This window comes from Erpetoichthys calabaricus, chromosome 16 (genome assembly GCF_900747795.2).
Source record: "Erpetoichthys calabaricus chromosome 16, fErpCal1.3, whole genome shotgun sequence".
In the NCBI taxonomy this organism is placed as follows: domain Eukaryota; kingdom Metazoa; phylum Chordata; class Cladistia; order Polypteriformes; family Polypteridae; genus Erpetoichthys; species Erpetoichthys calabaricus.
The window spans coordinates 58,448,908-58,474,009 of NC_041409.2; the positions used below are offsets into that span (position 1 = coordinate 58,448,908).

The 25,102-nt window shown below is 40.9% G+C and overlaps 1 protein-coding gene across 1 annotated transcript in view; it reads left to right on the forward strand.

The window, feature by feature from the left end:
* The window catches only part of LOC114666611 (protein kinase C eta type-like), a 111,819-nt gene that overhangs the window by 77,916 nt on the left and 8,801 nt on the right, over nucleotides 1-25,102 (forward strand). The window contains exons 9-12 of the mRNA XM_028821532.2: nucleotides 4,614-4,787; nucleotides 9,016-9,170; nucleotides 22,907-23,045; nucleotides 24,043-24,231. Of these exons, the coding sequence (XP_028677365.1) occupies nucleotides 4,614-4,787; nucleotides 9,016-9,170; nucleotides 22,907-23,045; nucleotides 24,043-24,231 (657 nt within the window). The remainder of the gene's footprint in view (nucleotides 1-4,613; nucleotides 4,788-9,015; nucleotides 9,171-22,906; nucleotides 23,046-24,042; nucleotides 24,232-25,102) is intronic.

Consider the following 25,102-nt stretch of genomic DNA (forward strand, 5'->3'; position numbering starts at 1 on the left):
TTACTAACCGAGAATGATAACATAAATAACAAATGACACACAAAGCCCCATTTCTAAATGAACCGTCCCTATTAAACATACGTCATCTCAACACGTTCACACTATGCAGCATAGGTGGATCTCATTACAATGTGGCACTATTAACCGTTCAACCGCAGAAAAGGCTCCATATTAACAGTGAGTGCGATCCTCCTTATTACTTATCCATATATCTAACGCTGAAGAACAAACAAGTCATGAATTCACGATCATGGGTACAACATGAACGTAGACGCATGCAGCGCGCGTCTCACAGTGCTGCATCGATACAGGCATGGGTTCAAAACGAAACACCTCCCGTCTCAGACATACAGAAACGACAGCAAAGGGACAAAATAAATAAACACAGACGTCTACACCGCGCATCTGGAATGCCGGAAAACAAGCAGGCAAGGCTCCAAAAAGAGAAAGCTCAACTGACCTACATACAAAAACGGGCAAGGCTCAATACAAACAATGCACGCCATAAACTACAACGGGCTTCTCACACAGCACAGGCAAATCGATTACAGCTCCAAAACAACACGTCCCAAATACTGGACATACAACGACGCGCCTCTCAAACGGCACAAGCAAAACATACAGGTCACGGACATCAACGACAGACACCTGCTAAACGCTTACGCCACTTAGCTGACAACGCGTTCAATAATGAGTCCACTATTCAGGAAAATTCATTCGGATTAATGAATATCATTTGCAATCATTGTCATTCACTTAACTTCCCTGAAGAAACAACTGGCAATACAAGTAATGAATTTACACGTTGTTGTCAAAAGGGTCAAATTAGACTGCCTCCTTTACATTCATATCCTGAATATCTACAGAAGCTTCTACCTAACGATGTACCTGAAAGTAAAAACTTTATGAACTGCATTAGATCCTACAAATCGGTACCCACTATGAACATGAACAGTAGCACTGCACGTGACATCCGTCTTGCAAAACTGTTAATTATTGATGAATGTACAATGGCATGAAGTCACTTACTCAACACCATTCATAAACTTCTACAAACGTTGATGAATAATAATATTCCCTTTCGATGAAAGGTACTTTTATTAGGAGGAGATTTTAGACAGTGCTTAGCTATTGTTCCACATGCCATGCGCTCAGCTATTGTTCAGTGCACCTTAAAATACGCATACAATTGGCATTGCTTTCAAAAGATACAGTTAGTACAAAACATGCGATGTCCAGATCCAGATCATAACAATTGGTTATTACAACTGGGAGATGGTACACTCACCAATACAGATAGACTTCACCCACATATTATTACAATTCCTCAAGCCTTTATCTGCGACGACTTAGTAACAGAGATATTTGGAACAGCAATCTCATTAGACCAAATGCCCCTTTTAACACAACGCACTATATTATGTCCAAAAAATATTAATGTGTAAAACATAAATACCCAAGTCATTGCATTACTTCCTGGAGAAACACAACTCTTTCTAAGCTCTGACAAACTTGACTCTGATCACGACAATGACCATCTTCATTGACCTTACAAGTTCTGACCTGGAATTACCTTTTACACTTAGACGGCGTTTACAAAGAAATTTTCCAATAAACCTTTACACTGTGCCACACACTTTATTGTTTGCTTTCTATATGCATCATCTACACCTTCACACTATTCTACATCTCATTCATACATCATGCTCTTTGTCATTTCCCAACACCAGGGGTTGGCGAGCGAAGCGAGCAGGGGGCGGAGCCCCCTAGTTAAAATTAGATAACATTAATAATAAATAATCAATTCTTCTTATTCTTCTTCACTTTTTCCCACTGTGAATATCCTTTATCATTTCTCCATACAGCTTGGTCCTGTACCTCCTTGCCAGTCAAGCCCTTTTTCTTCAGATCTTCTTTTACTGTGTCCATCCATCTTCGCTTTGGCCTCCCTCGCTTTCTCATACAGCTTGGTCCTGTACCTCCTTGCCAGTCAAGCCCTTTTTCTTCAGATCTTCTTTTACTGTGTCCATCCATCTTCGCTTTGGCCTCCCTCGCTTTCTCTTCCCCTGTATTTCCATTCCCATCACTCTTTTGGTGCATTTTCATTGTCTGTCCTCATCACATGTCCATACCACTTTCCTATACCTTCTTAGGTATCTCTCACAATATTGTTGTACCTCTGATTGTCTCATTTCTCACTTTGTCCTTCTTTGTAACTCCACACATCCATCTCAACATTCTCATTTCTGCCACATTCATCTTCTTCTCCTGTGCTCCCTTTACTGCCCATTTCTCAGCTTCATACGTCACTGCTGGTCTTACTACTGTCTTAAAAACCTTATCTTAAGCCTTTGCCTTAATTCCTCAATCACACAATATTCCTGATATGTTCTTCCAATTGTTCCATCCACACTGCACTCTGTGGGTTATCTCTGCATCTAATTTTCCATCTTGAATTACCACCGATCCTAGATACTGTATTTAAATGTATCCACTCTTTTCAATAGCTCTCCCTGCAGGCTAACTTCTGAATCCTGATCATCATTAAACCTCATATATGCTGTCTTCTTCCTATTTATCTTCAGTCCTCTGTCTTCCAAAGCCCTTCTCCATTCTTCTAACTTCCTCTCCATTTTCTCTTTTCTAGTGCTATACAACACAATGTCATCAACAAAAAGCCTGCACCAGGGGGATTGGTCTTTTATCCCTTGACTCAACACATCCATGACAAGAGCCAAGAGTTAAAGACTTAAAGAAGATTCCTGGTGCAGACCTAATTTGACTGGGATTTTGTCTGTTACCCTAACACTGCTTTTAACTCGAATCCTCACTCCGTCATGCATATACTGGACAAAACTTAAATACATCTCTGGTACCCTTTTCTCTCTCATGCACCACCAGACCTTTTGACGTGACACACTATCATAAGCCTTCTCTAAATCATAAACACCAAATCTAAATAATACCATATGCGATACTTTCTGTTTTTCTCGATGCTTAGGTATCATCTGTGCAATACATGAAAATAAACCGTTACCTAACCTGATGGTATCTGTGTCTTCCCTGATTAAAATATCTTTTGTTGTCATTTTGTAGTCTTAACTAAAAATAAAACAGTTTTGACCTTAATTTCCAATTTTCCCAGGAGTTATTGCCATGGACCCTATTGTTATGTTGGCACTTATAATTATAAGGATTAAAAGGACTGATTAGAGATAGCTTGCTCTCTTTCTGTCTGGACCACACTTCACAAAGTCCCAGTCCTCTGACATACATAGAGACAGAGCATGTCCAAAACAAAACAAGCCCCCCAGCAGTGGCATATAAGGATTAAAATAGAGATATCTATTGCCAATACAGTTCAAATACTATAAGCATAAAATCTAATCTTGAGATAGAAGTCTTGAGATAGCAAACCCAGGGAATGATGTTAAACTCTATCTATCTATCTATCTATCTATCTATCTATCTATCTATCTATCTATCTATCTATCTATCTATCTATCTATCTATCTATCTATCTATCTATCTATCTATCTATCTATCTATCTATCTATCTATCTATCTATCTATCTATCTATCTATCTATCTATCTATCTATCTATCTATCTATCTATCTATCTATCTATCTATCTATCTATCTATCTATCTATCTAAACAGTAGCCCTGGATAAGCATAGTAAGCCCTGATACAACAAACCAAGGGTATGATGTTAAACAGTCTCCTTTAAATAATTAATTAATTAATTAATTAATTAATTAAAAAATTACACATACATACAGTATATGCATTTAAATGTAATTAAAGCATAAACAAAAAGTGGATGTATAATTATGGTACCAGTATCATTGCATGCAGATCAAACAGCCGGTAAAATCTTCTTTGCCATGCCAGGACAGGATGCAACTCACAATTATATTTCAAAAGAGTGTTGGGATCAGTTTTCTTAGCTCTTTTGCTGCTTCTTCCATAGAGCTAAAAATGTAGAGCTTGCCAAAACATCTTTTAAATCCATTGCTGAAGTTTCTTGTGACTACAAGGAGCTGTGATAAGAGAAGAGACATAATTGACTCCATAGAAAAAAACAGTGGGGGGGTGGGGTTGGGATCAGGGGCCTAACTACTACAAGTAAAAGCAAGTGGCCTTGAGTTGATAAACACAGGCAGTTTTCTAGCTGTTTGGAAGAAATAAAAGTACAGCCATGAGCCTTTAATAATTAACTCTTATATAACCCAAAGCTAGCCAGTTAAACAAGTTTTGCTTTAACTCAATTAAAAAGCATACATAAGAAGGCATTGATCCATAAACTTACATTCTCTATAATATGTGGAATCAAAGCTAGGATCTCTGAAAAAGACTTGAAACTGCTATGAAGTGTTTCCACTTGGTGGAATCTGACTACAACATCAAAGCTTAAACACCCAGCAAAACCTTTCTATTGCAGACCCTAAACTTTGTTCAGGTTATTTTCACTGCTGTATCCATAGCAGCAGAGAATCGAAAGCTGGGCCTACTCCAGCCCTAGTGCATAAATATGCAAACTTAGTGCTGCCTTTAGTCAATGTCATAGCAATTTGTAGATTTGCAGCTAATCTCTTCTGTTTACTCTTAGGTAATGTTGGCCAGGTTGAAAGACAGTGAACAAGTCTTTGCAGTGAAGGTGCTCAAAAAAGACATAATCCTACAAGATGACGATGTTGAGTGCACAATGACAGAAAAACGTGTCTTATCAATGGCTGGAGATCACCCATACCTCACCCAGCTGTTCTGCTGCTTCCAGACTTCAGTGAGTATTAAGGAACTGCTCCCTACAAGAGTACTATGCTGAACGTATTCAAATGGACACTGGGGGGCAGTATAAATCCATTTCAGGACTAATTTGCAGTAAAAGCTTCACATGAATTTTACTTCATATACAGTACACTTAGGCCTGCAGGTTGATTGGTTTCCAAAATGCAGAAGCTGACAGACTCAGTTTTCCCCCCTGGCATATCAAACCTGTTCTGACTAGTTTCTGTAACATTAAAGGAGGCTGACACTGCTGAGTGCCTGGCCCATAGCTGAGCCAGCAGCAAGTCAGAATGTATTCTACCATATGAAAGCCCACTTTGGCAAGTAGTCCCAATAGTAATGCTTGAGCAGTTCCTGTTGGGGTAACTGAACATTACAAAAGGTGAGCAATAGATGACAAGCACCAAGGCAACCCGTCCAAAAATTGTTATTCCAATGTACTGCCAGATGTTTGTGTTCTTGACAGAAAGGATATATTGCTATCTGTGGTGCTGTTCATTAGGGGTCTGTAGCCGTGCAGGATTTTTTTTTATAAACACAGTGTGACTCAGGCTTGTGAGTGTATCTGTGCCACTGCAAAGCTGCACAGCCGTGCAGTGTTTAATGGTGAAACTAGCTTATTGCTTGTTAACATGCTCATCTGTTCCCCATTGGCACTCTACAGGTTGTTAAGCAAAGAACCTGAACCTACCAAGAATTAAAGAGCCTGAGTAGGACAAAGAGGGGCAGAAAAGGATTGATAAAGAAAGAGTGGAAAAACTGTGTGAATAAAGAGAAGATTGGGAGTGTGAGCCAGTGGGCAGGGTCAGGTGGTCTCGCATGGGAGTGAGAGGAATGGCACTCCATGGGGAAGGTTCCTCTTGTTGAGCAATTTGGAGGAGCAGGAGCAATTGAGTGCCTCCGTCTTAGCCCCACACTTTGTAATGCACCGGTTTTGCTGTTGTGTGTCCTCATTGCATCCATCTTGGTCCATCCCAATCATGGCTAACAATGACCTGGGAAAAGGATGACGCCAGGACTGCAGCCAACCAGGCATTACACTCATACCTACCCTAATGCTTGATGGCTAAGATTATGGCACACAGAGCTTCTGAAGATACATTATTTCTTAACTGTGGATTTCTGAACAGGTTGTGACCTGAAATGTGTGAACATTTTCACACCTGTACCTGCCACTGTTTGGTGTGGTAACTAAACTAACAATTTGACATCAAACCAAAATTTCACTAATTAAGCCCATTAAGGTGTACAACTTTACATACTGTGCCAAGCCCCAAAAATGCATCCTGGAGGCACAACATTGCTCATAACGTGTAGCTGCGGTCAGTAAATAAAATTCCCCAAGGAGAAAAATTACACAACGTAACCTATCCTACTGAGAAGGTTTTATGCAAAATCATGGTCCTGTTGTCTTCACTGGGCTGTGAACTCAAGTATGCTTTGGGGGCGGTGTGCGACCAAGTGTGAGGTGGCAGGAATGAGGATCAACACCTCTAAATCTGAGGCCATGTTCCTCAGTGAGAAAAAAGGTGGACTTTCCTCTGTGAGTGCGTGGTGAGGTACTGCCTCAAGTGGTGGAATTTAAGTACCTTGGGGTCTCAAAAGGGACTGTGAGACCAACAGACAGATTGGGGTGGTGAACACCGTTATCTAGTTGCTGTACTGATCCATAGTGGTGAAGGAGCTGAGCCAGAAGGCAAAGTTCTCGATTTACCAGTTGATCTACATGTCTATCCTCACCTATGGTCATGAGCTTTGTGTAATGACCAAAAGGATGAGATCGTATAGAATTTTAATGAAATATTTTTAATCAATACATGATAATTTTCACAGTTTAATACAAGTATATACTTAAATGAAGTTGTATCAATTGATTATTAAAAGCATAAGTAAAAGGACTGAAGGAAACTAAAGGGTTAACTAAACATGGCTTAAAGCTTGAGCACGTGAGGGTTGCCTCATCTTAATAGGAATCATCAAGGTAATTACTAAGGTTAAAATAAAGTAAATGAGTAATAAACACCCCCTTAAAAAGCAAGAACAAACTAGTGAGAAAGTCCAAACACTCCTATTATGAAGCGATGATAAGATCAATGGGAAAGCCCGTAGGACACCCCTATTAATGAAATAATGTTTAGAATAATGGAAGAATCGACATGTATACAAAGTCACTGGTGGCTGTAGTCGATTGGCTAGAAGAATGGAATTCTGCATATTAAGAGTCAAATGACATGATGTTTTAGATAAGGTAATGGTAATTGAAAAGTATAAAAGGGAATAAATTATTTTATTAATTGCTCTCTCCAGAGACTGAGACATTTGTGCATATCTATGTGCAAATAAAGAATTGTTCTGCATTTTTGTCTGGTCTCCGAGAATGATTTATTTGAAAATAGAGGAAAGTTTTTTCCACAACAATCGCAGGTATACTGCAAGTGGCCAAAATGAGATTTCTCCACCGGGTGACAAGTGTATACATCCAGGCGAGACTTGGATTAGAGCCACTGACCTTGCATGGAGGAATTGAGGTGATTCAAGTATCTGATAGGGATGCCTACATATAGAAGTTTTACGAGTACAGACACCTGGGACAAAATCCCTAGGGTTGACCCAGGGCTCACTGGGCGGATTATACCTCCCAGATGGCGTGGAAATGCCTTGCGATCCCATAGTATGATTTATTAAGTGTGACTTGGGAAAAGGACATATAGATCTTACTGCTAAGACTGTTGCACCCATGAACTGGTCTTGGATGAGCGATTAAAAATTAAATGAAATAAGCCTAGCTTATTTTCTTACCCTGTACAAATGTGGAATCTGTGCAAAATCTAGCACACCTAGGTCCAACAATCTGAGTTTGCATACACATTCAGCTTTCTATATTAGATTTACAGTCACTCTCCTTTGGAGTTGCAAGGACAGCAGACTCCACAAGGAGGAGCTCTAACCACTTTGTCTAAATACTGGCTAGCTCCCACCGCAGAAGTGGCTGTGATGGGACCGGAAGTGCATTAAAAATGTTTGTGGGTTGGTGTTTAAAAGAGACAGATAACTTTGAGCTGGGAGCCGGGAAATGAGTGCTTTGGCAAGGGCTCAGTTTGTGTGGCCAGAATGTGAACAAGCATAGGCTTTATAAGAAGGTGAACAGAGAGTGTTCTGGACTGTCCCTTAGAGACAGAAGCACTGACATCCTTGCGAGGCTTGGAGTGGAGCTGCTGACTCTCTGCATCAAGAGGAACCAGTTGGTTCTGTGGGCCACCCCATGTGATAAGCAAGGGTATCCTCAGTGTAGTCAAACCCTGCTGGGCTCTATTAATTATTTATCCTGCTGTTACTATAATATGTGTTCTCCCTCTTCTTCCCTTTGTAATAAAACCTTCCTTCTTTTTATAACTTTGGCTTATTTGGGGCTTTATTAGAATGGAGAACAGCTCAAGAGTGTCCACTGACGTCAACAGCCTATAGAGACAGACACATTCATCCCCACATGCACTCACCAACATATACACACATACCTGCTGTATTTGTTTGTCTGGCTTGAATCTTGAAGGTCCAGCTCTAGTGGCCTTGAATGTGTTTAATGAACCCTGGAATTCCTCCATGGTTAATGAGTAACTACTCTGCCTGCAGTAATCTTCAGGGTGAGCCCCTGGAGCTCAGCAGCAAAGAGGATTACATCGCAGAAGGCCAGATGTGTTTCTCTACCAAGATGCATCAGTTTCCTCAAACATCCCAAAAATGTCCAAGTTAACTTAAATTGAGGTTGGTATGAGTTTGTGAATGTTAGTGTACCCAGTGGTGGACTGTAATACCATCTAAGAGTACTTCCTGCCTTTCTCCTGATGCTGCTGAGATAAGCCCCTTTTGATATAGTGTTCATATCAGAAAATGGATGAATGAATAGAATTCACATAGCCTGACTGGAACAGGTATTGACGCAGTGGTTATGAGTGCCTGTGACAGACTCTTGCATGTCAGATGCTTCTCAACTGTCGATACAATGTGGTGTGTTTATGCAGTCATCCTTTTGGTTCAAGGAGAGATGTACTTATTCCCCAGTGGTCCAGTTTCCTCTCTCTGTGCACAGATGGTTGAATTTGTGGTTTGTGTCCTGCCTTGTGCTCCTGCTGCACACATGCAGGTATATCTTTTCATGAACCCCTTGTGGTGTTGCTCCATTACTCAACGTCAACACTTATTTGCCTCTACTTTTAACTCTGCAGGACCGTCTGTTCTTTGTGATGGAATTTGTGAATGGCGGAGACCTCATGTTCCATATCCAGAGATCACGCAAGTTTGAGGAGAGCCGCGCCTGTTTCTATACTGCTGAAATCACTTCAGCACTCATGTTTTTACATGCTAAAGGAATTATTTACAGGTAAGCCACTCTTCTGGCATGCTGAAATGATGGCTTGTTAGCTGTAGCATGTGTAGTACCCAGGCAGCCACTAGATGGAGCCAAGAGAGAGAGTACAATGAAATTCTTATTGCATTTCTGTCCATCATCCAACACCTCAGCACTCTCTGGCACCATGATAAAGAAGAACAAATTAAAACATACACATATTGCACACTTGGTCTGTCTCCTAATGCTCCCACTTGCTGAACTGTACATGGATCCATTAGTGGGCAACACACTTCAAATCATTCAGCTGATTTTTCCACTGCTAAGCCTTTTTCTGAATGAGCCAAAAAAATGTGTTGCAGACACCTCATGTGCATCTGCGTTGTCTGGTGAGTAGAGCAGGGAAAGAGTGACATGGTTCAAGGTTGTCCTGCCACACTTGATAAATAAGGGCACAGATGAAAGGTAAGGTGGAGGAGGAGGTTAGGAGCATGCGCTGATTACAGCGTGTTGCCACACCCACCACATAGCAAACCACTCGGGTGCAATGGGTGACACCTCAGCACCACACTGAACAGTATGAGGTAAGAACCAGGAGGAAAACATGGTCACAAAGGAAGAACTGGGAAGTCAAATGAACTGGCACCAAAACAAAATTGATAAATTGGAGACGAGGTCAAAAACAAAGCAAGATCTCACAGAACTGAGAACACAATAACAACAGGATTTGCTCTATTCAGAATTGAAATTATAGTATGATACACTTTGTTTTTTTTTTTACCATGAATCATTGTACAACTTCCCAAGTTTTTTTTTTTTTTTACCATGAATCATTGCACAACTTCCCAAGACATGCTCTTAGTAACCTATTGTCGCATCCTGACGACAGTTCCCACAAAATGGTACTGCCCAAGTAAAATCATAACCATTACAAAGGCACCTTATTTCGAAGCACAGTCTAGAAAGGATAAAATTATAAATACTGAATCTCGGATGTTCAAAAACCCCCAAAACTCTGTGAGGAAGATTTATCGGGTAAGAAATACGTAAAATTTCCATATATCTTTACAGAAAGGTGTTTGGATAATGAAGGTGAATCCAGTTGGTTACTACAGGAGACGCGATGGCGGAGGCAGGTTGACAGCTACAATAGGTATATACAGGACCCCTATGACCTGAGAAGAGCCAGCACATCTTTAGTGGAGAAGTAACATGGCTTTTAGAAGAAGTGGGGAGATGTGTGGGCCTGTCTGTCTCATGGAAAAGCGGCCCAAGTAACCAAAGCAAGGTGAAGGGTTGGTGCAGCCTAAACTAGTCTAAGATGTTCCATGTCCATGTTCATGTCCTATCTTTACTCAGTTTGATCTTTTGATACTGAAGACAAACATCAGTCACAGAACTACACAAAACTTACCTCCTCGTCAGTAAGGCTGCTTGGAGGTTAACAGTGAATACGTTCATCCAGTAAGCCTTTGATGCATGAGGTTCAACTGTAAGCATAACACTGGGCTTCTGTAATCATATATAGTCTCCTTCAGGTCAGCAGAGTGGACAGTACTTGAAGTGAATCCCATGTCATGCTGAAGCTCTTCAAAAGCTGGATACTTCATGACATGCTGCGTTACTCAGATGCTAAATGATACAGCTTCACATGATAGGACTGTTCTTCTCCATATGGTAGGAATCTTAAAAGCTTATCAGTCATAAAGATCAAGTTTAGATCAGAGCTGTCAAAATCAAACCCTGAATTTTCACAGTGCTTGCAGGTTTTCATTCCTGCCACTTCCTTTACTAGGAGCCAATTACTGATGGTAAAGGAACATGCAAGATTTTGCCTTAATCTCCTAGGTGTTAACCCCAAATTCTATGTTAATAAGGGTAAGCCTGAGTCGGACTTGGGATGACGTGTAATGATCTGCTTAGCAGTGTATAGCCCAAATAATGTTTGGGAGAGTATTCTGCTGACATGAAGTGGATGAAATAACAACATACTGCAAAAAATCATGAATGTTTCTTTGTGTTTTGCCAGTCTAAGGCAATTCATCAGTATTCATGAATAGAGTGAAGCCTTCAACCAAAATACAATGGGGTGTAAACAAGAAGCTGTGAAGCCAGTTTTCGATCAAACTGAAACTGAACCATTAGTTGAATCAAGTGAAACTGACGATAATGTCATTAGACGTGGATATGGATTGTGAAACTGATCCATATAACTGAACCACTGTAATAGGCCTGGTAAATTCGATCTTGTGAAGCTTCACCGTTGTGCAAGTAGGTGTGTAATAAAAAGACAAAATGAATGCAATCAAGTAGAAGGATTAGAAGGACGTTAGCCGCCCAAGCACTGTTCACAATGAAGCAACTGTCTTTTCAGAGGAAATGTGAAAGTTACTAACCCTTGCACTGTGGTAGCCTACAATAATACAAGGGGCACGTCTATCGTGCAGGTCAGGCACTGACATTCTACCCTTTCACGCTCAAGCAACAAGAAATGTTATAAGAAAAGTGCCAAAGAAATGCTCCTGATTGTGACGTTGGGCTGTGCATTGTTTTAAAACATGTCATATAAAGGACGTGTACTAACTCTGCATCAGTACAACAGTGGACACTTGACCAACATTTTCTGCTGTATTTATATTAGTATTTACATATTTCTCTTACACTCAATAATATTTTTGCTTTACGCCCTCCCCCCACTATAACCTATATGTCTATGGGGGAGCAGCGAAAGCTTTAGATTTGTCCAAAATTTTGATCTCCGGATTTTGATGGATCTCAACGTTTGAGGGTCCCCTGATATCAAAAACATTGATATCTTGATGATGGGTGTGTATGTGTCTGTTTGTGTGTCTGTCTGTGTGTCACAGTTTCTTGAGGACAGTCTAGAGCTAAAATGGCTAAACTTCAGACTTAAGCCTGTTATGAGATGTCAGTGCGCTGATTAGTTTTTGAGCCAAATTGTGCAAGAGAAAGAGGCACCCTAGAGGAACCCTCAAGTACCATAATTCTGCGATTAATTATGAATTCTTCTTGTCAATTGCTATCGTAATGGCCTATTTTATGATCAGTAAGATCAGCATCAGAGCAATAAATAATTACCGAAATGTTGTAGAATAGTTTGGTAACTTGGTTCCTAGGGCGCAAAGTCTACTAACGCTCACATCCAGATTTTTTTCTACTTGAAAAAAAATCAATGTTTTGGGCTTGTTTTTTCTGGGAGTAAGCATAACATTAAGGAGGCTAATTTTATTAGGCTTGCATTTGATGGTGAGAACCATTACGTATTGCTTTCTTTCTTGTCCAGCAGGCAAGAAATACTGAGATGCAAAGCAAGCCAACAGATCTCAATCTGGGTTCTTGGTGGGCCACCATGACTTGCTAGTTTGCTTATTCTGACATAGATATACATTTTCAATATGGCTGATGCTATTTTCCGAAGCAAACATTAAAGGTTCTTGTGGGTCAGGCTGGATCCATGCTTCTCAGACCTTCTCTTTTTTTCTTTTCATTTTGTTTTTTTTTTGAAGCCGAGACTCTATGATAGACTCATAGGTGCAAAGAGAACCAAATTAGCTGGTCTTCTGTTGACTCAGTGTTGTTGGCTACTGGTTAAGGACAAAAGAACAAGTCAGGAATCTGAATCTTAAAAAGTAGACAAAAGGAGTAGGTGACTAATTAAAAAAGTGGCTGGAATGAAAATCTGCAGCTACAGTGGGCCAACCAGGATCTGAGTTTCATACCCCTGGTTAATATAGCTCTTTTCAAGAGCAAAGCTAGTTGAAAGTAGTGCACATCTAAAGCACAGAAATAAAGCACAGAGGGCCAGATTGTTTATGAGGACACTTGAAGCTACAGCTTTCTTTGCCTTAACCATTAAGCTATCCCATGCATTGTGGCTACTTGCCATGCAGGTGGCATCAAACTTAACCTGTGGATTTTCACTCAGAATCCTACACACCTTTGGGAGTTGATCAGTGTATATCCATCTGTTTACACCACTATTTATATTGTTACCCTCATGGACAGTAAAGCCCATGACATTGTATGGTGTTCTCCTGTCATTTCTCAACCAAGGTTCCTCCCCTGGCCTGGCATGTTGCGTATCTCTTTTGTTAATTTTTGATTCTTTGATTTATGTTGTTATTGTGCACCATTCTTTATTTTTGGTTTTGTTTGTGTATATGATCTACCTTTTTTTATGTTCAAGTTGTTGTGTCAGTGGTCCCCCAGGAGGTGAGGCCACCTGCCAGTCACCACCAGGAACTGCCTTCCAAAATGCAGAGGGTCTTCCACAGTTCCTGGTGGCTCATTTTGAATATGCTAGGGAGTTGGTGAGTTTAGTTGTCTTTCTTTGATTTGCTGGATTTTGTAGCATAATTGCTCTGTTTTTGACTGCATTTCTGCTTTACTTTAGTGGGACTTTGTTTGCTTTGGACTGCCTTAGTGTTTTTGTGCAATTCTTTAGCGTCTTATGCTCCATGGACCTTCATTGTTATTGAAGACCATTTCGTGAAAATAAAGTAATATAATTGAATATTATTTATTGTATCAGTATGCTGCTGCTGAAGAATGTGAATTTCCCATTGGAATTAATAAAGTATCTATCTATCTATCTATCTATCTATCTATCTATCTATCTATCTATCTATCTATCTATCTATCTATCTATCTATCTATCTATCTATCTATCTATCTATCTATCTATCTATCTATCTAATAATGGTGCTTCCCCTTATTACTAACTGCTGTTTTAGAATGATATCCCCCTCTAGTGGGATTTTTTGGAAGTGTTTCTGGAATTTATTAGGGCTTATGTGCTTTGGGACAGCTAGTTCATGACATTGTCTAATATTTTCTGAGTTTCTGTCTAAATTTTGCAGTGCCCACTTCACCACCCCACACCTTACTTATATTAGCTAACAAGGTCAGTCTAACTCCTTTTCATGCCATCTTATTCCTAATCCAAACTGTGCCCACATCACGGATACCTAAAATGGCCAGCCCTCTGTCACAATCTCATCTTAAAAGCCTGGCTTTCTGTCCTGCAGGTCCATCCCATTATTGTTAATTCAAAACCAACAATGTCCTATGTGAAATCACCCCAATTTACTTCTTACGTGAGATCTAAAATTTGCTGGCCTTCTTCATACGTATCATTAGCCATAATCCCTTTATCACAAGTGTGCCATGATTAAATGCTTATTTGTGGTTCAGAGAGTTTGTGGTTATTCAGCTCCATATCCTATCCTGTGTCATTACCCAGTTGGCGAAATTGCCTGGATCTCACAGCCTGACTCTGAGCAGCTAGTCTAGGCACAGCTAGGCCTTTCCTTTTTTTGCATGAAAGAGCTCTGATTGTTCTTGTCAGCTTTGTCAGTAGGTTGCTACTGTGAGACCACCAGTGAAGATAAACACTTGCTGGGGCTTAAAGTTGTTTTTATTATTAAATGCAAGAAAAGATCTTTGAGTTGTTAGACCTCACTGTGTGTTATCCTCCCTCAAACTTGAAGACACCTGGCCTGTGGCTTTGCTTTGCTTCCGTAGTCGTGTTTCTTATTGTGGCCTTCATACATTGCAGTTATTTCGACATAAGCAGATGAACATCAATTGGGGACCTCTTTCCACCTAGCACCATCTCACAAAGCTATTTTATTATACATTTGTGTTTACAAAGGGTGGAACAGTGGGACAGAAGTTAGACCTCGTACATACAGAGAGCCAAGCTTAATTCCCAGTACAACCATATTCAGTGTAGAATTGGCCCACCCATTCTCCTTGTGTCTGCATTGGTTTTTCTCTGATGAGTTTGGTCCCCCCGCCCCATCCAAAGGATGTGCATTTCAGTTGAATTGGTAACTTTAAATTATGAGTACCTGTGAGTGTGTGAATTTTTTCTCTAATGATCTAGCTTCCCATCCATTGTTGCTTCCTGCTTTATACCTGATGCTGCCTGGGCTCAAATTTCCCAGCAATCCTACAATGAGATTATAGGATTCAGAAAACAGGTTTGTGTTACTGTATGCTATCTCTGCACATCACTGTGGAGGTCTCAGGCCACCCAGCACACTATTGTTGAGTGCATAAAGGAAATTAGGTGTGTAAAGCAGATGTGTCAGTGTGAGGGGCAGATGACACGTTGTAAGTGGTGCAAATTCAGTTTAGGGCAAGGCAGCTGGGAGCCTATGAATTTGGAGATTTTGTCAGTACGTGGTTCGAGCTCAAGTTCAAGTTGAAGTTTATTGTAATGTGCGCAATGTACAGTGAGATTCTTACCTGTGACCGTGTTGAAATACAAACAACAGACAATGAAAGCAACGTTAGACTTAGATGCAAAATGAAGACCCCCTAAGTTAACCTTTTGGACTCCCTGAAAACCTGATAATCAAAATTATGTGCGGCCCTTGGATGTAAATATTATAATCACATTATGGTGTTATAAATCACTCATTTCTCCTAATTATGTTTGCAAAGAAGTATTATAATTGCCAGCAGACAGCTTTTCATCTGCACTGTAGGGGGGCTTGATGCTTGAGTGGCAACAGCCCATCTGGCAGGAAAGCAAGGCAGGATTCAAGAAGAAGAGTTTAAGTGAAAAAGTAGCAATAGCATCCCATGCAGCCATTAGTGCTTACCTTGGTCACAGTAATGCTGAGTACAGTGATGATGGACTGTGATGATGGCTGGGTAGTGAATTGCTTCATCTACGTGATGAAATAGCCATTTTCGCATTGCGCACACAGGATCTGGATATGCCAGTGTTGTGAAAAGATCCGGATATGCTTCATGCTGGTCAGAAGTAGAAGGTGGCATGATTTGTGTTTGCAGATTGTGTATCCGTATGTGGCATAATTCATCGAATTAACATTTGCATACGGTAAGTGTTAGCATTCTCCATGGCTAATTTATTATATTTTCCATTGTACCAGAGTAAGGCCAACAATGGAGCACTAACGGGACCCCCTAACTACCATGGAGTATTTCAAACTGCCTTAGATGATATATACTGTTGAAGAACACACATCAAGTATTGTCAAGCAGTTGTCAGTATGTGTAGCTGTTAAGAATCCTTAATTTCCCAGGAATAAAAGCTGTCTCAGAATCTACTTGTGCGAGTGTCAATGACAACTCAAAGTTTGTCAGAATGGAGAAAGAAACATATTTGTCTTCATTCAGTACTTCTCTGAATCTTCTCATTAATATTCATGCTTGCCAACAGTTGAAACCTATTCTTGTTAGTTTTGGGCACAAAGGTGGTACCAGCCTTGGACACACCCAATCATTCCAAGAGCAATTGGAGTTGCCCAAGAAGATATGACACAAATCTTTAAGATCTTCTAGGAACCTGGAGTGCCCAGGGAAATACCCACAGTTGAAAACATGCAGACTCCATTCATGCAGTGACTAGGTAATGAAGTTTTAGGAGACAGCGCCAACCACTGTGCCTCAAATCTCACCTTGGAGGAGCCTGGCATTGAAATAAGTCTCGGGACTTTCAGATGTTAGTTCAGTTCCTGTATAAGTAATGCATAAGCAGCACAGTGGATCAGACGCTGGCTTGTGGATGCTGGATGTATCCAGAAAGGACCGGCACATGCCACTTTGTTATGAAGACTGAGGCTGCTGTTTCTCACGCTCTCTGTTAGGTACCCTTTACTCATTGCTCTCTAATTGTTGTTTACTTTCTCCTGACTCCCGTTATATTTTTCTCCTGCCAGTGTACTTATGAATGTCGTTCTCAGGTTTATACTGCCCACTGTGGTGCTGGGATAGTTTGTATAGAGCCAAAAACAACTGGCACTGCTGCAGCTTCGAAGACGTGCAGAGAGACACACACCCTGAGTTGTATTTCCAGGCTTTCTCTTAAATCACACTTTTTTGTTTTTCCTTTGCTTCTTAGGTTATTTGAGGTGGTTCAGTCAGTCTAGCCTCATGTGGTCACTGTAATAACCCAGAATTAGACTTGAGTGACATTGTTAATGAGGGTCCATCTTCCCAGCCAGCTTCCCTTTTTTTAGAATTTTTTCTGGAAATGGACAGTTGTGAGAGAGCACCATCTTCAACAGATAGCATGTTTATGTCTGCTTAGTAAGTGACAAGATAGCTCCAGAAAAAGACAACGGATCATTATGTTAATTACACAGCGGCTATACTCATAATAGTTTTGCAGATTTGTTGATTTTACTGTTACAATCAATAAATTTCACTTTAGCATGATGTGTATTACTTCACATCTTTGTCATTTTATTTCAAAATAATCTAATAATGACCCAGGTCTTAACTACATACAATTATGTATGTAAAATAGAAATGTATAAAAGAAATATAAAAATGTATAAAATATAAGTAAATAATGCTACCTGTTTTTGAGGTGTGAACATTTCCTTATCTCTCACAGTTACTGTGTTAACTATTGTTTGTTTTTAACAAGAATATTGAGATTATTTGTTTACAGCATAATCATTTGGGCTGACAATAAAAAATTGTAATTTAACTGAAGGAAAACCTGAAATAAAAGTGAGTAATCAGAAGTTAATTTAGTAGCAATTATCTACAGTTATTTTCTTAGCCGGCCTCCCTTTTTTCATCAACGGTCTTGATGTCTAGGTGTGTAGCAAAGGCCGAGGGCAAACTATAACCCATTACCTGTAGAGCACAGCACAACAACTCCTTCATGAAGTAAAGTTAGTTCTATCCCTTGTGATTATGATGGCACTACACCAGCGCTTAACCCGACACAGACAGACACAGGAGGCACACTTATAAAAACAAAGAGGCTTTTTATTTTTCTTTGCTCATGTGGAACATCTTCCCCATCCCAACGAGTCCACAACACAGTCCAAAGCACAAATCACCTCTAAACAATACTTTACTTTCTCCTTCTTTCTCCTCCACTCCTCTCCTGCAAGATTAGTCCCCCTCCTCCCGACTCTGGCTCCCGGAGTGGTGTTCTTTTATAGCCCACCCAGAAGTGCTCCAGGTGTTTGATGACCTATTTCCGGCTGCACCTCCAAGTGTGGCGGAAGTATTGCCCACACGGGCTCAGGAACAACTGCAGCACTCCATGGTGGCACCCCCAGATCCCAACAGGTTTATAGAGAATTCCTTCTCCCATGGAGCCCTGCGGGAATCTGAGGCACCACTGCCACCCATGGGGACTGCCATCTAGCGTCCCAGGGGAGGTACTGTTCTGTCCGTGCTTGCTCCCCTCGTTCCCTCAGTGAAGAGACGTCCTGGCCAGACAAAGACCCCGGCCATCTGTGACACCCTTTTTTCAGCAGAAACTGAACATATGCTAGAAAATCATCATAAAAAAAGAAACAAGTGTATGTCTGTTCTCTAATACAAACCTGGCTTATTTCATGTATGTGTTCTCCTAAAAAAATACTTCAGTCATAAAACAGCAGATTGTCCTTGTTGTCCACACATAAACAATTTAATTCCTGCAGAGAATTTTACTTTGACAAAGTAACCCCCTGCAGTCACCTCACAAAACAGCCTCTTTTGCGCAGCCCCCATTACCCGTGCAAAGAGTCTATAGATCCCATAGGGAGAAATAACAGAACTTGAATAAAACAACAAAGAGAACAAGTGACTGAACATCACAACCTAGGCTAGGCACTTTTAGGTGTGTTCACATATAAAATAGAAAACGCCTACTGTGATAGCCATGTCTGTCTGTCTGTGTGTCTGCCCATCTGTTGGTGTAAAGCAACTGGGCTCCCAGTGGGCCGATTTTGTTAAAACCTGGCATACTTATTCTTCAAGGAAATTTGTTAGTACAGGTCAATTTTCATTGAGATATCTTGAATACAGCACACCGTACACATTTTTGAAATGTAAAGTCATCTACCTTGAAACAGAAACATTTGTGGCTACAACTACGAACTAGTTTACTCTGTCAGTTTTACCTTGAGAGTGCTTTCTTAAATGTGTATATTTTTTATATTTTTTTTACTCTTTCAATAGCTACATTGCTGTCAAAGCAGTGAAACACCTGTAGTTGTGCACACTGAAGCAAGTGTACCTTACTGCAGGACACAGGATGGGGTGGGGTCAGATGTGGGTGTGGTTGGATGGATGATTGTTATTGTAGGAAAGGTATAGTATTAGATGTGTATGCATTTATTTAATTTATTAGTAATGATATCATTACTGTTCTATTCCATAAATAAAGAATATTGGTTATTCATTCATTACTATACAAGGTAATCACCATTTCTTACTCTACCAGTATGCAGCGATAGTTCTCATTATATGCAAGCAATCTGGTCTCTGTCTCTGCCCAATCCCATCTGAGCAGTTCCATGGTGTTGTGTTTGAAACTCAGTCACAGCAGCTCACTTCTCCAGCTTCTTAAAATAGCAGCGGATAAGTGACATCACATTCAGATCCTAAAAAGTAAAAAATAAAAGCAATTTAACTTATGTAGAAATTTAAGAAAGATAGATGTGCTTGTAACTCAGCATGTCTGTCTTGGTAAAAATCTCATGGCTGCATTACGGAAAGATTGTAATGATTCAATATTTCTCTAACACGGCAATTTATCAGCAAACTACCACAACGTTCCACTATCTATCATGTTCTGATTCAGCCAATACATTTAGCTTAAGGATTAAGCACAGATGTAACATCACCAATCACTGTGAATTTCCCATTGGGATTAATAAAGTATCTATCTATCTATCTATCTATCTATCTATCTATCTATCTATCTATCTATCTATCTATCTATCTATCTATCTATCTATCTATCTATCTATCTATCTATCTATCTATCTATCTATCTATCTATCTATCTATCTATCTATCTATCTATCAGGTACTTCTTTGAAAAATGTTGTGTTTAAGAAATCTGAACTGCAATTACTTGTTCTTTTTCCTGGAGGAAAGGTGGCCAATGGCCATGTGCCTCATGAACAATAACCGTCTGCTGTCGATCACATTTAATAGAAGAACAAGGTCTTTCTTTTTTCTTTTTTTCTTTTTTAAAAAGAGGTTTTATTTTACAGCATGTGTCCATTATTTCTTTTACATTTGTCTTAGAAACTGTAGCTATTTCATGATGTGCCTGTTCATATGCTTATGGCTAATTGGTTACCAAATTATGATCTCCCATTTCCTTCATATTACATTTCACTTTTTATTTTGTTCCACTGAAGAAATGGAAAACCACACAAAATCATAAAAGTGTTAACAATCGACTTTGTGTTTGGTTTTTTTGCTAAGTGAATACTGGAGTTAACAAAGAGGTACTTTATACTCAGTCATACAATGGCAGATTAAGAGAAGTTTGGGGAAACACTACAAAAACTAGTACATATGTCACATGTGTAAAATGTAAAGTTGTCTCTTAATCTGTAAGATTCATATTTTTCAGGGAGGTCCTCAACTGCCAGATATGTCCACACTAACTCCTTATTCATTTGCACACCACATATTTAAATATGGTAACTTACTTTCTTAACAGCCATATAAAAAAGGCGCCCTGTCTGACCTGAGCTCAAAAGCATTAACATATCACTGCTAAACTCAGGGTCACCCTATAGTCTATCTATCTATCTATCTATCTATCTATCTATCTATCTATCTATCTATCTATCTATCTATCTATCTATCTATCTATCTGTCTGTCTGTCTGTCTGTCTGTCTGTCTGTCTGCCTGCCTGCCTGCCTGCCTGCCTGCCTGCCTGCCTGCCTGCCTGCCTGTCTCCTTTTTTTGTTAAAAGTTGATGCACAGTTTTACCACTATTAATATTCAAATGTCTGTCATTCTTTCTATTTCCCTATTGTACTGCCTGCTTCCTTTCTCAGAAGTGAAGATTTTCAGTGTCCCCATCTGACTTTTTCCAGAATCTCAGCTTATGTGTTAAATGTTCCGAGAAGTGGGAGGTGCGAGTGCTGTATTCTGGCCAAGTGGCAGCAGCAGCAGACCTTAATGCTGTGGACGCGGCTCGCTTGCCAGCTGAGGATTGCTTGAGCAGCTGGATCATCACAGTTTAATGCCTAATAAAGCAAACAGCTTTGCTGGTGACTCTATTTGTTGATTTTTTTTCTCACACATCTTTTAGCAGTTTCAGTTTGAATTTTAAAAATATACTTCCACACTGCAGTAGGCACAGACTGTCTGCTTGGCATCTGAAGAAGAAATTTTTTTGTTACAAGCACGGTCTGTGCACATCACCCCATGTGATGGTGGTGTGATGTGTTTTTAGAATGACTTTATTTATGGCAGACTGGGTCTTTCAATGCACCTTTATTCTCTCATGGAAAGAGATGCGATGTGACAGTGGCAATAGAAATGCAAACTGCTTGTTGCCTGTGTCTCTAAGAAAACATCAAAATATGTTAAGTTTGATACTCAGTGTAATTTAGATGGAAGCCCTTTTGTCGTATCACAGAGCCATATTTCCTATAACATAACATAACATTCTCAAATTGCTCACTCAAATTCAAGATCACGAGACCGGGGCTCCTCCTAGCTGAACCAGATGCATGACACACTGGATGGGATGCCAGTCCATCATATTGCCCATTATCACATACTGAACTGATTTAGAATTGGCCAGCAAAACCAGTACTATGCAAGCAAAGCTGGAGTACCTGAAGAAAGACTCATAAAGGTAAAAGGAGAACATGCAGACTCCCCATATTGAACAACAAGTTGTAAGGTCTGAAGCCAGGACACTGGCTCCATGAGGGAGCAGCACTAACCACTGTAATGGTATGCTACCCCCCAACATACATTTCATTTAAATATGGTATATCACTTTTTGCCCAGTCCTTCTTCGTTCTATATATTGGAATACATTGGTCTTTGGAAGTAAAAGAATGGTTATTATTTTTTTACTTTCACCTTTGTAGTCCCATTGCTTTTCAAATTAGTGTCTTAAACAAGCCACAGGTTAGGGGTACATGAAATTGGGCTCTACCCTTCAAATATAATATAAACCTGTATTTACATTACTATGTGCTTGTGTTAATAGGTGAAAGATGCTACATAAAAACAAATACAATCTACAACTTGAACTGATGTTGTAGTCAGTAAAGACTGGAGTTCCTTGGCTCTCTGATTTAGAGCTAGCTATTTGGTCAGACCTGCGGTGGGCTGTCGCCCTGCCCGGGGTTTCTTTCCTGCCTTGGAGTTGGGGGCAGCCCTGTTGGGTCCCGCAGGTACCGCCAGGGGGTGCTGTGTTTGGGACTCCTGAACCTATGTGGGCAACAAATTCATCACACCTGGAAGTGCCGCCGGAACTCGGTGATCAAACACCTGGAGCCCTTCCAGATGATCTATAAAAGGAGCCAGCGACCACCACTCAGGGGCCAGAGTCAGGTGGAGGAGGACAAGGTTGCTAGAGAGGAGTGGTGGTACCAAGGAGGAGAAAGTATTTGTGTGGTACTGGTGGTTAGCAGTGCTTGGGACTGTGTTGTGGCTGGGGGGTTTACGGGGAAGACGTGTCCTCCAGCTGAAGATAAATAAAAGTCTTTTTATATTACACATGCCTCCCGTGTTCAATCTGTGTCAGGTCAGGCGCTATATAGCGTCTTCTTACAATGGATATTTGGTCAGACATAATGACACATTCATGAACTGCATTGTTGTTAGCATTAGGGTGTCTTCAAATGGAGACATGTCCTAAGGTGCAAGTATAAGGATGTTCTGGTCATCAAATCTTTGACACAAGCTATTGGTTACCACTGAAGCTTCATGAAAGGAGATGGATCTCAGTCATGTTCACCCTACATGCAAATTCTCTCTGTTCTCCTCCTAGAGACCTCAAACTAGACAATGTGTTACTGGACAAGGATGGCCACTGCAAGCTGGCTGACTTTGGGATGTGCAAGGAAGGAATGTTTAAAGGGATGGCAACAGGGACCTTCTGTGGAACGCCCGACTACATTGCCCCTGAGGTAAACTCCCCTTGATTGACCCTGACTTCAGTAAGACCCTTTATGTTTTCTTTGGCTGGTCCGCTTCAAGGAGACTGTGTTGTGACTTTCTCATTACAACTCTTTCACATAAAATTACTAGCAGAAGCAGTGCCATGGTGGGGCAACTTGAGGGATTCTGGGGACTTGTGGGCACTAAAGCCACCCCTAGAAATGCTAAGCCACCACAAAGCCACTAGGCAGAGTAGGCTATTTTAGGCACAATTAATGGTGTTTGTTTCACAGATTTTAAGGTGAAATTTGTTTTACTGTTTTAAATATAAACATGTTTAATTTCAAAATTAAACTTTTCTAGGAGTGAGCCCATTGTGATTCATCATATTATTCCCAGAACCCCTTGGAGCTTCCTCTATTGGCACATAGCCATGTGTCAAGACCTTCTGGCACCCCACCTTTCCATCAATGAAAGTCAATGCAGATAGTTTTGTGTGTGTCACTCCAGTTTAGTCCAGAGAGACCACAGCATGGGCCACTCCTCACCTGCACTCTAGGCTTACAACTGTAGCAGAACCAACTTTGAGATGACCTTCTGAGCATATGGACCAGCTTTAGGCCCTCTGCTTAATATTAGTAGAGAGTGCAAAGAGATTTCCTGAGTGTCCCCATCGTTGGGGCTGCATAATAGAAAATGCACCAGGTGATGTTATTTTTTAAAGTAAATTCAGGAAATTGATAGAATATGATTTTCTGATACCGTGAATCAATGTTTTTGTTACTTTTAGAGATAGCAAGGGGCAATAACAGGGTGTGTGTGGAGTAAAGAGTTTGAATTCTCATGACAAAGTGGCGGCCATTAGCTTAGTTCCTGCTGTCTCATAATTGTTTCCAAAGCTTGAGTTCTCCTAAGGCATTGAGCCTCTTATCTATATAAAGAAGTTGATAGTTCTATGACATAAAGCAAACTCATCTAATTACTTCAGATATAATGCTCCAGCACAATTTTTGATTTCCTTTTTAGATCCTACAGGAGATGTTATATGGACCTTCTGTGGACTGGTGGGCTTTGGGCGTCCTTCTGTACGAAATGCTGTCAGGTCATGCACCGTTTGAGGCAGAGAATGAAGATGACCTCTTTGAGTCAATCCTCAATGAGGAGATCACCTATGCATCCTGGCTGAGCTCCTGTGCTGTGGACATTCTGCAAGCAGTAAGTTTGGTTAAAGACCACACAAGTATTAAAAATGAATTTCTGTGTCACCAAAAACCTGAAATGTGTCAGATTTCTCAGTATGGTGTGGGGAACAGCCTGGACACAGACAGGTAGACACGATGGTTTCACCCAACACACGTTTATTAATCATATTTACAGTGCACTGACCCAGTGCCGCAGCACCAATCACCCCTCAAGTCCTTGGCCACAACACAATGCCTTAATAGTCTCTGGACCGCCTCCACTCCTCTCTACCAAGCTTCGTCCTTCTTCCACCCGACTCTTGCCCCTGACTGGAGGGAGGCGGCCCCTTTTATTCACCCTGGAAGGGCTCCAGCTGCATCCTGAGGGCTCGTAGCTACACCCACTGTGTGACGGAAGCTCCAGCAGTGAAACCGGAAGTCCACCGGGTGTCTCCAATTCCCTTCCCCCCAGCACTTCCCAGTGTGGCGGAAGTACTGAGGTCCAACACTCCCAAGGCATTGGGGCGCCCCCGGGCAGTGACCACGGGCCCCTACAGGGATGAGCTTCCAAGCTCTGTACCCGTGGTCCCCACAGCAACCAGGCAGGATGCCCCCTCGTGTTCCGGAGGATCCACAAGCCCTCCTCCGGTCCTCCTGGGCATCTCGGCCGGGCATGAACGCCCGCCGGGCACCACAATGGCCATTGGTGTTTTAATGAGTTACTCAATGTCCTCCCTTTGAATCTATTAGACCCCCCTTCTGACTACTCATATCACTCTTGTCTCAACTCCCCTTGTCCCAGATTTTATTTTATATGACCTGTTTGATGTCACTGCTCTAGCAGTCCTGTCACATGACTCGTCTTAGTCCCTGTTGTCCCAACATCTTCACTCTCTAGGTTTCCA